Raw genomic sequence first — 15,202 nt, 5'->3', positions numbered from 1 at the left:
AACTCAAACCGGTGCTACGTTTTGAGTCGAAGTAGCTCGACTTTGAACTTCCTCCTAGGTGTATGCTTCCATTCGCGTTAGGAATTCAAATTCTTGAATAAACTACCCGTACCTGCAAAACGGATTGTTCGCTTCAAAAGAATTTGACAAAAACCAAAAACTATATGTACAGAAATTATCGAAGAGTTTAGTTTGCTCCCTATTTGACTCCTTTGGTAGTTCAAAAGGAGCGAAATGTTCCGAGGTAGAAGGAACCTCCGACTCTTCTAACTTTAGATTTATTTCCATGGGTCCGTACACAACTGGCTCATCGATGTCCGTTTCCTCACAACTGAGACGACTTTTATTCTTTGGGGAATCCTTTTGAGAAAACCCGATAAACTCGAGCTTCCCATTTTGACAAACCGAATTGGACTCTCGACTTGATTCGTCCGCGGCGGAATCACGAGGAGACTTCAATCTGGCCCATAGATTTCCTATTTCCCTGAAATATGTCTCAGTGTTAGATAATCCTTCATGAATATCTTTAAGCAAAGAGTTTACCACATCGAATTGCGAGGTTGAGTGTGGGCATTCGTCATCCATGCGGTCGTCCCACCGATGACGACTATGAAGCATCATACCCTGAAACAAATCATTAGTAACAACATAGAACGAAATAAATTATTCACAAAAAGAGAAAATAGTATTTACAAATGCTTAAACTAACAATAAAACGTTTTTGTCTAATATTGCAAGATATTATAAATCCCCGGCAACGGCGCCAAAAACTTGATGGCGTAGGGGATCTAGGTAGAGTTTTCTTATGACGATTAAATGTGTATTGCGGTGAATGTGCTATTATCTATGGATGTGATCTTTTAAATGTTCTTAACTCTACTAGATGCTACGGCTACTTAGGGGCAAGTGTACCCCGTCGTATCAAGTAATAATCCGGTTAAGACCGGGTATCGAATCCACGGGATTTATAATTACAAGTATTAGACGACTCGGTTTCGTATGTTATTTAAGCGGCAATTACCTTGGGGTGAAGCAAGATACAACTACACACTATCCTAACTATTGGCGACTCAGATTTGTGTAGCTAAAACTCTATGAAGTGGGATGAATATTATTGATAAGTTATAACCACGATAATTAATGACTCTAAATGTATACGGATAATAATTTACTCTTGTAAAGACGACTAAGTATAGTAGGACCGACCCGTGAAGCACTTAGACTACGTAATTCCTAGTCAAGGCGTGTCTAATGCGGGGGAATTAGAAACTAGGGCCCGTAAGTTCCGTGGCTTGTCAATTCCTACGGTTTCCGGTTTGTCACTTCCGGTAGGGCAACACCTATATAACTCCCTAAAGATAACCCGAATGGCGTCGGAAATCGCGTTCTCCTACACAATAGTCAATTATCAATATCAAAACAAGTAGCAAATACTAACACGTAAAGGGAAATAGAGATTATAAATCATGAAATTATAAATATGAAATGTATATAAATGGGATACAACCAAGCCTAGTACATAGGAAGAGTACAAGCTAATTAGCACGTAAAAGGGGAGAATCCGCCCTTGAAACTAGCTAACCGGACTCAAAGCCGTCTCCTAGGTCGTGGAGGTGGAACTCTCGAGCTTGGTGACGAATGGTGGAGCGGAACTTCGATGGAATGTCGGAACAACCGAACAAGCTCTCGAGGTGGAGAGTTTAGCTACAAAAACTGAATCTATACTACAACAAACAACAAAACAAGTATAGTTTCCTCTCTAGTGTGTAAATTATTTCTTGGTGTCAAATGAAGTTCAAGAGCTTCTTATTTATAGACATCAAGCAAGGGCAAGTTTGTAATTTCACAAAACACAAGTATGGAGCAACATTATTTGGTGCAGAAATCCCATGATACGCCCCGCGTAAATGCCCATTCCGTCAGAAATCTCCTGCATGTGGACCAATTCGTTGTCTTGTTATCTCAAGCACGCCCTGCGTAAAGGATTGTACGCCCCGCGTGTTTGAGTCTCTGAAGTTTTATTGCTTGAATTGGTGCTTTTACGCCGTGCGTAGCTGAAGTACGCCCCGCGTAAAAGAGTCTCTGATCTTTTTACGTTGAAGAACTGCCTTTTACGCCCCGCGTATAGAGAGTTGACTCTGGGAGACAATGCAGTCTGACTTTCAGGATTAGGCCAATTATTGCCGACATGTGTCATACGCCCCGCGTAGAGTGGCATACGCCCCGCGTATGCTGAGTCAGTTCCACATGGCTTCTGAGGATAAGGCAATCATTACTGACACCATGTTTCACGCCCCGCGTAGAGGATTATACGCCCCGCGTATGGAGTGGATTTTTGCTCCTTTCTCGTACCTGAAATACAAAACTTGATAGCCGAGTTAGCTTGACGTTTTTATTTCCTAAACTAATAAAAAACGAGGAAAATTAACTGAAAGTACGAGATTTATTTTTATTTCTTTATTTTATCAAAACACTTTATTTTTGTAATTAAACTTATTTATTTTATCCAAAATCAACCCGTAAATCACGCTAAAAGATAGGGGTAAAATACCCCTATCAATTTATTCAATTAAATGGCTTTGAACCGTAGAAATCTCTCTGAATCGGAGCAGATTACTACCTTAATCAAACTAGTATTTTATGTCTGATAAGCCGCGATCAGCGATCATGTCATCCATAAAAACTAAATCTGTCAAGTGTTCAACAAAGTTCTTATATGAATAAGATGGAATAGAACGTTTTAATAAAAACACCAATTTATCATTTTGAAAATCATTTTGTCAGAACAATATCAAAATAACAACAGTAAGAATGTATTGAATAAATAAGTATATCATTAATGATATGTGAATTTTCACAAGTTAACAGAGAAGTAGAAACTTGGATAGCATTGTAACGAAAACTTTGAGATCCGAGTTGTCAATCTTTCCCTCAAACTCCGTAGGGGCGTCAAACCTCATGCGCTTCAGCCGTTAATTCTTCTCGCTGGATCTTCGAAATAGAGACTGGTCAGTCCACTACCAGAATGAAAACTTGTCTCTGATCAACCTTAGAAACTAAACTAATACTGTGTTTATAACTAATCTAATAACAACTTGTGTATATCAAGTTTGTTTACACAGAAATGAAATCTAACTTTCTGATTCTTTTCTGAATCAGAAACTCAACATAATAACTTTCTTCTCTAATTTCTCTAACTTTTCCAACCTCTTCAATTTCTGAAATGGATCACTTATTTATAGTTGTTGAAGGGTTGTAAATGATGGGTCGTGTCCATTGGTGAATGGTCGTCTTTATCCAAACGAACAGACGCGGTTTTTGGATTAAAACATGTGATTTATGTGCAGAATACTTCGTTGTCGCGACTGAGATTCTGAAAATCTCAGTCGTGACAGGGGGTACAGGGGCGAGTTGAAGACTTCGTTCTTCTTCCGTGATGCCTTTCGTAAGTCGCGACTGAGATTATGAAAATCTCAGTCGCGACAGAGAGTTATCTCCCTGTCTCTCGACTGCTTCTCGTCCTCCTTGAGCGTTCTTCTGGCTGTTATGCGTTCTCGGTACGTTTTTTAGGTTTTTCCTCCATTTTAGCTCCGTTTTAGCTCCGTTTTAGTTCCTATTTGGATTTAACCAAATAATTAAGTACCTTGCATCAAAGAAGTAAATAAAGACGTAAGAGTATTCCAAATGAATATAATTAGCACGATTTCAATGTAAATTTAATGTATTTATATATGATATTTTAGGTATATTTTGGGCTTAACAATGTTAAGCTTAAGATCACGATGTCTTATATATGACAGTTAAATTTATACTTTATCTCATAATAATATAATTAATTGCTTCGTTCTCTATAAATTATCTAATTTTTTTTTTAATTTTTATTTAGTTTTTCTTAGTGCAATAAAAAAAAATTAAATTTATATTCATTAAATTTAAATTTATAGAAAAATGAAGTATAAAAATTATGTAGGGCCTCTAAAATAATAGCCATTCTGGTGCAGAAAACATGTCATTAGTACTGCAAGATCAAAATCTACACAAGACCAAAATCCTAATCGAAATAACTTAAAATCAACATGCCTTCTTTGGTTATTTTGTTTTTGACAAAGTAATCATTATTTGGTATTTTTTACCATTGGATGATGGAGTATAAAATTAATCCAATAGTGAAAACATATAAAGTAAGGCTTACTTTGTCAAAAACAAAGTAATCATAACTTTTACCTAAAATCAAATAGTACTTAAAATGAGAACCGAAATAATAGGGCTAGACTATGCTTACTTTGTTTTTAACAAAGTAAGCTTTACTTTGTTTTTTCCACCATTGGATGGTGATGAACTTTGACAAAGTAAGCTCATTCAATGATAGAAAAAACAAAGTAAAGCTTACTTTATCAAAAACAAAGTAAGCATAAAAAGCACCCGAAATAATAATAATAAATTGAACTGAATTGAGTATTTCAGATCGGTTCAATTTTCGGTCTCATCAGTTATTAAATAAATGATTTTTTATTTTATATTATTTTATTATAATATTTATATTTAAAAAAACCACACGAATCCATGATTTGATACAAGCTGAATGTATAGTCTGATTAGTGTTCATTATGTTCAGTATTATGTATTGAAAAATCATGATTTAATTATTAATGTAACTATATAAGTTTAAAAAATCGTTATTAATTTTTTAATTTAATTAATGTTGATAACTTAATAAATAAAAGGAAGAAGTACAAAAAAAAAAAAAAAAAGTCTGTTGTTTGCTCAATTCGCAAACAGGAGCATGTAGTTGAAAAAGTTTACAAATAAAGGTCTGTGGTATGTTTTATTTACAAAACAAAGTATTACAATTACACAATTAAGTTCTGATTACAACTAAATACATTTTTATCTTAAAAAAATTATTCTTACATATCAGCAAAATACAACCTCCGAAAAAAACAAATCGAAATAATAAATAATATGGTGGAATTTTATGTTTTTTACTAATCTGGCAGTTTATGAACTAAATTGATATTTAAGATCATTTTACACCGTTGCAATTTAATTTTGGGATCTATGTTTTGTCAATATATAAATATAATTGAATTTTTTTTAAAAAAACACTCTTATTGTCATCAATTACTTAAATGTGTAATTTTAAATACTTTGTTTTGTAAAAAAAGCAAACCACATACCTCTATTTGCAAAATTTTAAACCACAGACCTCTATTTGCAAATACGATAAAAAAATTTGTACTTTACCCTAAAAAAAATATAATTATTGATACGGATCGAATCGAATTTGAGGGTCTTGATCTTAAACTCACAAAGAGTTTCTCCTCAAACCTAGTTTGAAGGAGTTAATCCTAAAAAACTAGACGAACAAGCTCCAATGGATGCTATTTTTGATTAATTTTATAAAAAATTGTTCTTTATTACAAATATAGAGGTTTATATAGCACTCTTTAATATTAAAGTAAAGAATAAAATAACCTAGCTTGGGTTACAAACAAGACAGAGGATATGGATAAAATGGAAAAAGGAATGCCTAATGACATTTAGAGAAATAAGGCTAAGTGTGAAAACACTAAATTCAGTAGTGGCAAAACAGTAAATAATAAAAATTCTGAATTCTCACAGCCTTTGTTCCCCAAGCTGATTCTTGTTAGAGAAGTAATGCCCCACATGCCGAGTGGCAACTCATCCCACACGCCGAGTGGCTGGCCTACTGCTCCGGGTTGGAGTTCCTTTGATCCCCACACGACGTGTGGCTCCATGACACGACATGTGGGGATATGATTCCAACTTCTCCATTGATAGTCCCGGCCTCACATGGCGTGTGGCAAGACCACACGTCGATTGAGGACTTTTCACTTCAACGCTCTTTTACATCATATTTCCGACACTTTTATAGGAGATGTCCGCATCAATTATAGATTTAAAATCCAAAATATATCAAATACCTTTTTAAATATTCACTGTGATTACTTAAAAAATCACACATATAAATCAAATATCCAAATATTTAAAAAATTAATATCATTTATTAAATTTATAAGAAGGAAAAAAACTAAACAATAAATATAAAAATCACCAATCGACAATAATATTCTCAAAACCAATTGATTTTTCATCTAAACTTGACATTTGAAAATTACATTATAAAAAGTGAGCGGCGGAAACTCTAGATATTGCAGAGACTCGGTGTGCTGTTGAGACAGTATAGATAGAATATAAAAATAAGTTTTCATTGTATTGATAAAAAAATTACGAGGAAACCGAGCCGTTTATTATTCAAGTACTGATTCAAGAATTAAAAACTTTTAAACATAATCAGGGGCGTTTGGTTCACATGAGGTAAGGGGAAAGGAATGAAGAAAGGGAAACCAAAGGAAAGGAAAGGAATAAGCATTGATTCCCCTATGTGTTTGGTTATGTTTAGGAAAGGGAATACAATTTCAAACCTCTAGAATTTTTGAACTTTCAGATTTCTAAAATCTCAAAAAATTCTTGAACTTCAAAAATTATTAGATTCTGAAAATTTTGGAATTTGAATTTAAAAATTTTGAAATTTTGGAATTTTTAAAATTCCAAAATCCGAAAATTCTGGAATTTCAAAAATTTTGAATTTCCAGAATCCGGAAATTCTAGAATTTTAGAAATTCTGAAATTCCAGAATCTAGAATTTCTAGAATTTTAAAAATTCTGGAATTTTAGAAATGCTGAAATTTCAGATATTCTAAAATTCTAGAAATTTTGGAAGTTCAAAAATTCTGGAATTTTGAAAATTCTAGAATTTCAGAAATTCTAGAATCCAGAAATTCTAGAATCCAGAAATTCTGGAATTTCAAAAATTCTGAAATTTTTAAAATTCTGAAATTCCAGAAATTCTGAAATTTTAGAAATTCCAAAATTTTTGGACTTTTTGAAAATTCTAGAATTTCAAAAATTTCAAAAATTCAGAAATTTTGGAATTTCATAAATTTTAGAGATTTGTGGTTCGATAAAATAAAAAGAACAAAAAAATTGGGAAAGGGAATCCAATTCCCTACAAGATTTGGGGTAATGGGTTAACCTAAAGTGGGGTAATCCTATAATCTAAAATGGATAAAGGAAATGAATTTTTTTGTTAAACAAACAAGAACAAAGGGAATGAAACCCTCCCGTTCCCATTCTCATTCTTAAAGACCTCGAACCAAACGCCCCCTCAGATAATTAATAAAAAATGATAAATGTAATTAATCTCTCGGTTGGTTCGTTTAATTTGGTTATTTTGTTAAAAAACCAAATCCATCGATATTTCCGATATATTTCAATATTTAAGACTGAAACCGAATCTAATAGATCAAAGAACCTAACTAAAAAATTGAAATCATCAGTTCGGTCGGTTATTTTGATCCGGGTGTCAAAACCCGCTACCTAATACCTATAAACATAGTTGTGTTAAGGGCAGTGTTTCTTTCCCTTCCCAAAACGGCATCGAATCATTGTCCTGTGTACGTATGAGAAAAGAATAGTTTATTTGAACCGAAAAGAATATCGATATTCCAATGGCGGAAGAAGACGCAGCAGGATTGGAAAACGCGGGAAACATGCCATTGCTACGGCTAAATCAAGATCAAAATCTAGCAAGAGGAAAAAAGGTAATGGATTACGGATTACGAATTCAATTGGAACTTTTGTTCGTTTAGATCTAATTTGCTGGATTTTCTTCTTCGGCTTGCTAGGGGTCTAAAAATGGCAGATCATGTATTAACATAAAATACGAATTCAGGTTTTTCTCAATTGTAACTTATGTCTGTTTGTTGCGTGATTTATGTGATTACAGGGAAGAGGAAGCGGTAGGTGTCAATAGGAAGATGAACAGATCGAAAGAAAAGTGAATTTTCAGAAATGGCTTTAGAATTCTACAGCCAAACAAAGGTTTTGTATGATAAAAAAACTAAAAACAATTACCTGAAAAAAGTCAACATGTAATCTTGCAGGCACCAATATTGAAGTCAATAAAATTTAATATCTCATTATTTTATTACACATGATCTGCAATTTTTATTTCTTTAATAGACAAATCATGATGGAAATATTTTACTCTAGAAAAATTACGACAGCCTAATTAATCAACCCATATTTTAAGTACAATTGCACCAATTTCAATTGTCAACGGATTCAAGAGCATAAAATTTTGAATCTTACACTCTTGTTGATCCAATGGATTGGATTATTAGAAAGTCAATTATTCACCGACTTCTTGAAAGTTCTAGCAAAATATCTAAATAATTGAGATAGATTTTCTACATTCACAGGCTTAGTTTGTGGTTAGAATTTAACCAATCTTAATAGTCAAGTGAGAAAACATTATCTAATTTAGTGTGTGCGCGCGCTGGTGTGGGAGAGAGTAGTGGGTGTAGTAAAATATTCAGAGAACCCATTCTCTTATATGAATATTTGTCTTTTGTATGGGCATCTGTGTTGGTGAGAAATTAATAAAAGTGGGTATTACTATATGAATGCATATTTCATTAAATTGAGTTTTATTTAACATGGATGTCATTCTCACACTTTCGTGAAGTGGCTTATATATCACTATTCCAAGCTCTAAGACATCAGAGCATATAATTAATGAAGGTCTAAGCTTTCATCTCAGAATTTTGATTTTAATCTGATCAGTAACTGGATAATCGAATTTCACTCCTTATGTTTATGCTTATGGAGAAGCTCTCTCTTGTAGAAATGGTTTCTGTAGTCTGTATCTTCATGTTTATGTTCATTCTTCCTCTCTACCTTCTTCTAACAAAGAAATCTTCCAAAAGGGTTCCGCCAGGGTCTTTCGGTTTGCCTATCATAGGCCAGAGCCTGAGTCTTCTGGGTGCCATGAGACAAAATACAGCAGAAGCATGGCTCAAGGAAAGAAGCAGCAAATATGGTCCTGTCTCAAAAATGCATATCTTTGGGGCCCCAACAGTATTCATCCATGGCCAGGCTGCTAGCAAGTTCCTCTACACCAGCGATGTCCTCTCCAGTCAGAATCCTTCCTCTTCCAAAAGGATTTATGGCAAGAGGTATATCTTTGAATTGAGTGGAAATGAACATAAGCGTATCAGAGGTGCTCTTGTTTCATTCCTGAAACCTGATGTGTTGAAACAAACTGTTGGAAAGATGGATGAAGAAATTAGAAGCCAAATCAGGATGCAATGGCGTGGCAAGCAAAATATTTCTGTATGTCATTTTTCTTTGATGATTTTGACTTTGCTTTTCCTATTAATTGACACCATTTATTAAAAAAATAACAGGTTATGCCATTTATGAAGACGCTTACCTTTAACATCATGAGCTCATTTATTATTGGAATAGAGCAAGGATCCAGAAGAGAAAGGCTTAAACAGCTTTTCTATCGAATTGTGGAAGGGGTTTTAACAGTACCAATCAATTTTCCCTTCACAAGCTTCAGCCGTAGCATCAAAGCAAGAGCAAAAATCAGAGCCATTACTTTGGAACTTATACATGAAAAAAGAGCAGCGCTAGAGCAACTACAGGCTTCCCCTCAACAAGATCTCCTCACTTGCTTAATTGCTCTCCGAAAGCAGGATAATTCACCAATGCTTTCTGATGAGGAAATTGTAGACAATGCAATTTTTACAATGGTTGCAGGCCATGACACAACATCAGTCCTGCTTACTTTCTTGATCAAGCTTTTAGCAAGTGATGCTTCTATTCATGCCAGCATTGTTCAAGGTATGTCAATTAATTAACCTGTTAAAGATTGAATTTTGATAATTACTAACATTCAGGACTGCAGAACAAGAGGAAATAGCTAAGAGTAAGTCGCCGGGAGAACTTCTGACATGGGATGATCTGTTAAGAATGAAATATACATGGAGTGTAGCAATGGAGACTCTCAGGATGTACCCTCCTGCATTTTTTACCTTCAGGAAAGCCGTAAAAGATTTCGAGTATGAAGGATTCCATATTCCGAAAGGATGGCAGGTTTTAGTTTCTAACTTCTAGCCTTATCAATGTTGCTACCTGATAAACTTGTGTTAGAAAGGTTCAATTATTCTTTTCCTTTTCAGGTAATGGGAGCAACTTTCACGGCTCACATGAATGATAGTATATTTCCAAATGCATCAGAATTCGATCCGGCGCGTTTTGAGAAACAGGTATCGATCCCTCCCTACAGTTTCAATGCATTTGGAGGAGGTTACAGGATTTGTCCTGGAAATGAATTTGCAAAGATTGAAACTTTAGTTACAATACATAATCTTGTAACTCAGTTTACATGGAAGGTTTCTTCTCCTGACATGGCATTCTCTAGAGATCCAATGCCAAGTTTCAAGAATGGCTTAGAGATACTAATTGAGCCAAAGATCTCTACTAAATTCAAGTAAATGGTTTGTTCAATGGAAGTTCAAATTTGGTGAAAATCAGTTGCAATTTATGTGTTTGAAGCTCTATTAATGCTGTCAGGAATTTCTAGTCAATAGTTTCTAGATTTTAAAATGTGTGTTTGAAGCTGTCACATATGTCCGTAAAAAGAAGAAGGATTAGTTCAACTATTCACCAATTATGTTAGTTGTTGAATTGCATTAGTTAATTAATATCTTATTTGCATTCTACTTTGAACTCCCTAAATAGCTCTGCGAACTTTCTAGCATTGTTAGGAATTGTTATTAGCCAGCTGTCTTATGGTACAGCGTTGTAACAGTATCTTTTGTCTATGTACTAGCTGTTAATGCAAATAATTAATGAAATCACTCTCTTTCTAATTTTATTCTTTCTCTATTCTCTTTCTTACCTCATTCTTCTACCTCATTTCTGATTGTTCTCTAGTCAGAATTCTAGATCTTGCATTGGTATTAGAGACTCCAATTCTCAGCTTTCCGGCCGACTTTTATGGTTGGTACTGAAATACACACTAGAGGAGTTAAACGTGCACAAGCCTTGGCCATGGAAGTTGTAGAAGAACAGATTCAGTCCTTGAATGCAAAGTTGAAGGAGCAAGAGGAGCTCACCATCACCAACTTGCAAGCAATTAAATATCAGTTCAATGCGGTTCAATTAGCTCAGAATCTGCGTTTGGATTCCATCCAACGAGAACAAACCAGGCGCAAAACTCCATTGAAGAGTTGGTAAAATCTCTCTCAACTCTTTCCCAAATGATACAATCCAAGTAGTCCTATACCCAACCTCCCAAAAAACCCCAGTTATCAACAGAACAACGAAAACTCTTCATTTATCCTTCTCAATCATGAAAAGGTAATACTACACAACTACCCACTGAATACCAACCCTGAATCTTCTAACCCAAATCCTTATTTCACCAAACTATTATCCAAATGCTCTCTTCCTTAATTTGATGGTATTGAAGTGGAGAACTGGCTGAGCAAATGTGAGAAGTATTTCTAGATTGTTGAGGTCGCAGAAGCAAGAAAGCTGGACCTGGTAGATCTGTACTTGCAGGGCAAGGTAGAGAAATGGTTTAAAAATTGGGTCAAGGGTCAGTCTGTCATTAACTGGGAAATCTTTGTGGAGGAGATAGCAAACGATTTCAGGAAACAGGGACTGCTGATGTTGTGGAACAGATGTCCAAGCTTACACAGTCTGAGGAGCTAAAACTTAAGATGGAGAAGATTCACCCTACTAACAAGGAAACTTCTTATGTTTCCAGCTTCATTTCAGAAATGGCGTTAGAATTCTACAGCCAAGCGAAGGTTTTGCTTTCAAACCTTTAGTTTAACTACGTTTTTCTTCTCTTCTTTTCCAACTTGTTTTGCATGATAAAAAACTAAAAGCAATTACCTGAAAAAAGTCAACATGTAATCTTATCTTACACATGATCTGCAATTTAATATTAAATTACCTGAAACACTAAAATTTAATATTTCATTATTTTATGTTTCACATGATCTGCAATTTTTATTTCTTTAATAGGAAAATCATAATGGAAATATTTTGTTGTAGAAAAATTATGACAGCCTAATTAATCAACCCATATTTTGAGTACACTTGCACCAATTTTCAATTGTCTACGGATTCAAGAGCTTAAAATTTTGAATCTTACACTCTTGTTGATTAATATTATATTAAAAATTTAAAAATGTTGGAAATTTGTGAAAATGACGCATGTACAGAATTTCTCTTATTAAGCCACCTCAACCAGAAAATCTCTAGTATTTGAGTTCCAACTTTTATATATAGAATAGATTCCAATTGCTAAGGCATCAGAGCATGTCTCTTCATTAATGAGGGTATAAGCTTTCATCTCAGAATTTTGATATTTATCTAATAAGTCACTGGATAATCGAATTTCACTCCTTATGCTTATGCTTATGCAACAACTCTCTCTTGTAGAAATGATTTCTTTAGTCTGTATCTTCTTATTTAGTTTCATTCTTCCTCTCTACCTTCTTCTAACAAAGAAATCTTCCAAAAGGGTTCCTCCAGGGTCTTTCGGTTTGCCTATCATAGGCCAGAGCCTGAGTCTTCTGCGTGCCATGAGACAAAATACAGCAGAAGCATGGCTCATGGAAAGAAGCAGAAAATATGGTCCTGTCTCAAAAATGTATATCTTTGGGGCCCCAACGGTATTCCTCCATGGCCAGGCTGCTAGCAAGTTGATTTACACAAGCAGCGTTCTCTCCAGTCAGAAAACTTCCTCTTCCAGAAGGGTTTTTGGCAAGAGGAATATCTTTGAATTGAGTGGAGATGAACATAAGAGAGTAAGAGGTGCACTTGTTTCATTCCTGAAACCTGATGTGTTGAAACAATCTGTTGGAAAGATGGATGAAGAAATTAGAAGCCAAATCAGGATGCAATGGCATGGCAAGCAAAAGATTTCTGTATGTCATTTTTTTTTTTTTGAAGATTTTGACTTTGGTTTTCCTATTAATTGACATGATTTATCAAAAACATAACAGGTTATGCCATTTATGAAGACACTTAGCTTTAACATCATGAGCTCATTTATAGTTGGAATAGAGCAAGGATCCAGAAGAGAAAGGCTTAAACAGCTCTTCTACAGAATTGTGGAAGGGGCTTTTACAGTACCAATCAATTTTCCCTTCACAAGCTTCAGCCGTAGCATCAAAGCAAGAGCAAAAATCAGAGCCATTACTTTGGAACTTATACATGAAAAAAGAGCAGCGCTAGAGCAACTACAGGCTTCCCCTCAAAAAGATCTGCTCACTTGCTTAATTGCTCTCCGAAACGAGGATAATTCACCAATGCTTTCTGATGAGGAAATTGTAGACAATGCAATTATAACAATGGTTGCAGGCCATGACACAACATCCGTCATGCTTACTTTCTTGATCAAGCTTTTAGCTAGTGATGCTTCTATTCATGCCAGCATTGTTCAAGGTATGCCAATTAATTCACCTGTTAAAGATTGAATTTTGGTAATTACTAACATTCAGGACTGCAGAACAAGAGGAAATAGCTAAGAGTAAGGCCCCGGGAGAACTTCTGACATGGGATGATCTGTTAAGAATGAAATATACATGGGGTGTAGCAATGGAGACTCTCAGGATGTACCCTCCTTCATTTTTTATCTTCAGGAAATCCGTGAAAGATTTCGAGTATGAAGGATTCCATATTCCGAAAGGATGGCAGGTTTTAGTTTCTAACTTCTAGCCGTATCAATGTTGCTACCTGATAAACTTGTGTTAGAAAGGTTCAATTATTCTTTTCCTTTTCAGGTAATGGGAGCAACTTTCACGGCTCATATGAATGATAGTATATTTCCAAATGCATCAGAGTTCGATCAGGCGCGTTTTGAGAAACAGGTATCGATCCCTCCCTACAGTTTCATTGCATTTGGAGGAGGTTACAGAATTTGTCCTGGAAATGAATTTGCAAAGATTGAAACTTTAGTTACAATACATAATCTGGTAACTCAGTTTACATGGAAGGTTTCTTCTCCTGAAATGGCATTCTCTAGAGATCCAATGCCAAGTTTCAAGAATGGCTTAGAGATACTAATTGAGCCAAAGATCTCTACTAAATTCAAGTAAATGGTTTGTTCAGTGGAAGTTCAATTGGGTGAAAATCAGTTGCATTTATGTGTTTGAAGCTCTATTAATGCTGTCAGGAATTTCTAGTCAATAGTTTCTAGATTTTAAGTTGTGTGTTTGAAGCTGTCACGTACGTTCGTAGAAAGAAGGTACGAACGAAGAAGGATTAGTTCACCAATTATGTTAGTTGTTGAATTGCATTAGTTAATTAATATCTGATTTGCATTCTATTTTGAATTCCCTAAATAGCTCTGCGAGCTTTATAGCATTGTTAGGAATTGTTATTAGCCCGCTGTCTTACGGTAGATCGGTGTAACAGTTTCTTTTGTCTTATTGTCTATATAAGGAGAATATTTATGTACTAGCTATTAATGCAAATGATTAATGAAATCACTCTCTTTCTAATTCTATTCTTTCTCTCTTCTCTTTCTTACCTCATTCTTCTACCTCATTTCTCATTATTCTCTAGTCAGAATTCTAGATCTGACATTGGTATTAGAGACTCCAATTCTCAGCCTTCCCACTGACTTTTATGGTTGGTACTGAAATACAAACTAGAGGAGTTAAACGCGCACAAGCCTTGGCCATGTAAGCTGTAGAAGAACAGATTCAGTCTTTGAATTCAAAGCTGAAGGAGCAAGAGGAGCTCACCATCACCAACTTGCAAGCAATTAAATCTCATTTGAATGCGGTTCAATTAGCTCAGAATTTGTGTTTAGATTCCATCCAACGAGAACAAACCAGGCACAAAATTCCATTGAAAAGTTGGTAAAATCTCTCTCAACTCTTTATCAAATGATACAATCTAACTAGTTCTATACTCAACCTCCCAAAAAACCCATGTTCTCAACCGAACAATGAAAACTCTTCATTTAGCCTTCTCAATCATGAAAAGGGAATACTACGCAACTACCGACTGAATACCAACCCTGAATCTTCTAACCCAAATCCTTATTTCACTAAACTATTACCCAATTGCTCTCTTCCTTAATTTGATGGTACTGAAGTGGAGAATTGGCAAATGTGAGAAGAATTTCTAGATTTTTGAGGTCGCAGAAGCTAGAAAGATGGACCTGAGAAATGGTTCAAAAATTGGGCCAAGGGCCAGTCTGTCATTAACTGGGAAATCTTTATGGAAGAGATAGCAAACGATTTCAGGAAACAAGGATTGCTGATGTTGTGGAGCAGATGTCCAAGCTTACACAGTCTGA

The 15,202-nt window shown here is 35.0% G+C and overlaps 2 protein-coding genes across 6 annotated transcripts; both read left to right on the top strand.

The window, feature by feature from the left end:
* Positions 1-7,446: 7,446 nt before the first annotated feature.
* Positions 7,447-10,947, top strand: LOC136232336 (taxadiene 5-alpha hydroxylase-like). 3 transcript variants are annotated; one of them, XM_066021413.1, is made up of 6 exons: positions 7,447-7,625; positions 7,811-9,198; positions 9,273-9,714; positions 9,779-9,966; positions 10,053-10,139; positions 10,814-10,939. In XM_066021413.1, exons 2-6 carry the CDS (start codon positions 8,677-8,679, stop codon positions 10,937-10,939), a joined length of 1,365 nt encoding a protein of 454 aa, XP_065877485.1. In that variant the 5' UTR covers positions 7,447-7,625; positions 7,811-8,676. The 3 variants fall into 3 exon arrangements, with proteins under 3 accessions (XP_065877485.1, XP_065877484.1, XP_065877486.1); XM_066021414.1 differs by having other exon boundaries at positions 7,449-7,625; positions 10,810-10,947; XM_066021412.1 differs by lacking the exon at positions 10,814-10,939 and having other exon boundaries at positions 10,053-10,791.
* Positions 10,948-11,552: 605 nt separating this feature from the next.
* Positions 11,553-14,399, top strand: LOC136232338 (taxadiene 5-alpha hydroxylase-like). 3 transcript variants are annotated; one of them, XM_066021418.1, is made up of 5 exons: positions 11,553-11,690; positions 12,424-12,818; positions 12,897-13,338; positions 13,403-13,590; positions 13,677-14,399. In XM_066021418.1, exons 2-5 carry the CDS (start codon positions 12,474-12,476, stop codon positions 13,989-13,991), a joined length of 1,290 nt encoding a protein of 429 aa, XP_065877490.1. In that variant the 5' UTR covers positions 11,553-11,690; positions 12,424-12,473; the 3' UTR covers positions 13,992-14,399. The 3 variants fall into 3 exon arrangements, with proteins under 3 accessions (XP_065877490.1, XP_065877488.1, XP_065877487.1); XM_066021416.1 differs by having other exon boundaries at positions 12,413-12,818; XM_066021415.1 differs by lacking the exon at positions 11,553-11,690 and having other exon boundaries at positions 11,697-12,818.
* Positions 14,400-15,202: the final 803 nt, after the last annotated feature.

Source organism: Euphorbia lathyris, chromosome 6, assembly GCF_963576675.1.
Source record: "Euphorbia lathyris chromosome 6, ddEupLath1.1, whole genome shotgun sequence".
Classification (NCBI taxonomy): Eukaryota; Viridiplantae; Streptophyta; class Magnoliopsida; order Malpighiales; family Euphorbiaceae; genus Euphorbia; species Euphorbia lathyris.
The sequence above is the reverse complement of the archived record's forward strand: the minus strand, read 5'-3'. Positions and strand labels throughout refer to the sequence as shown.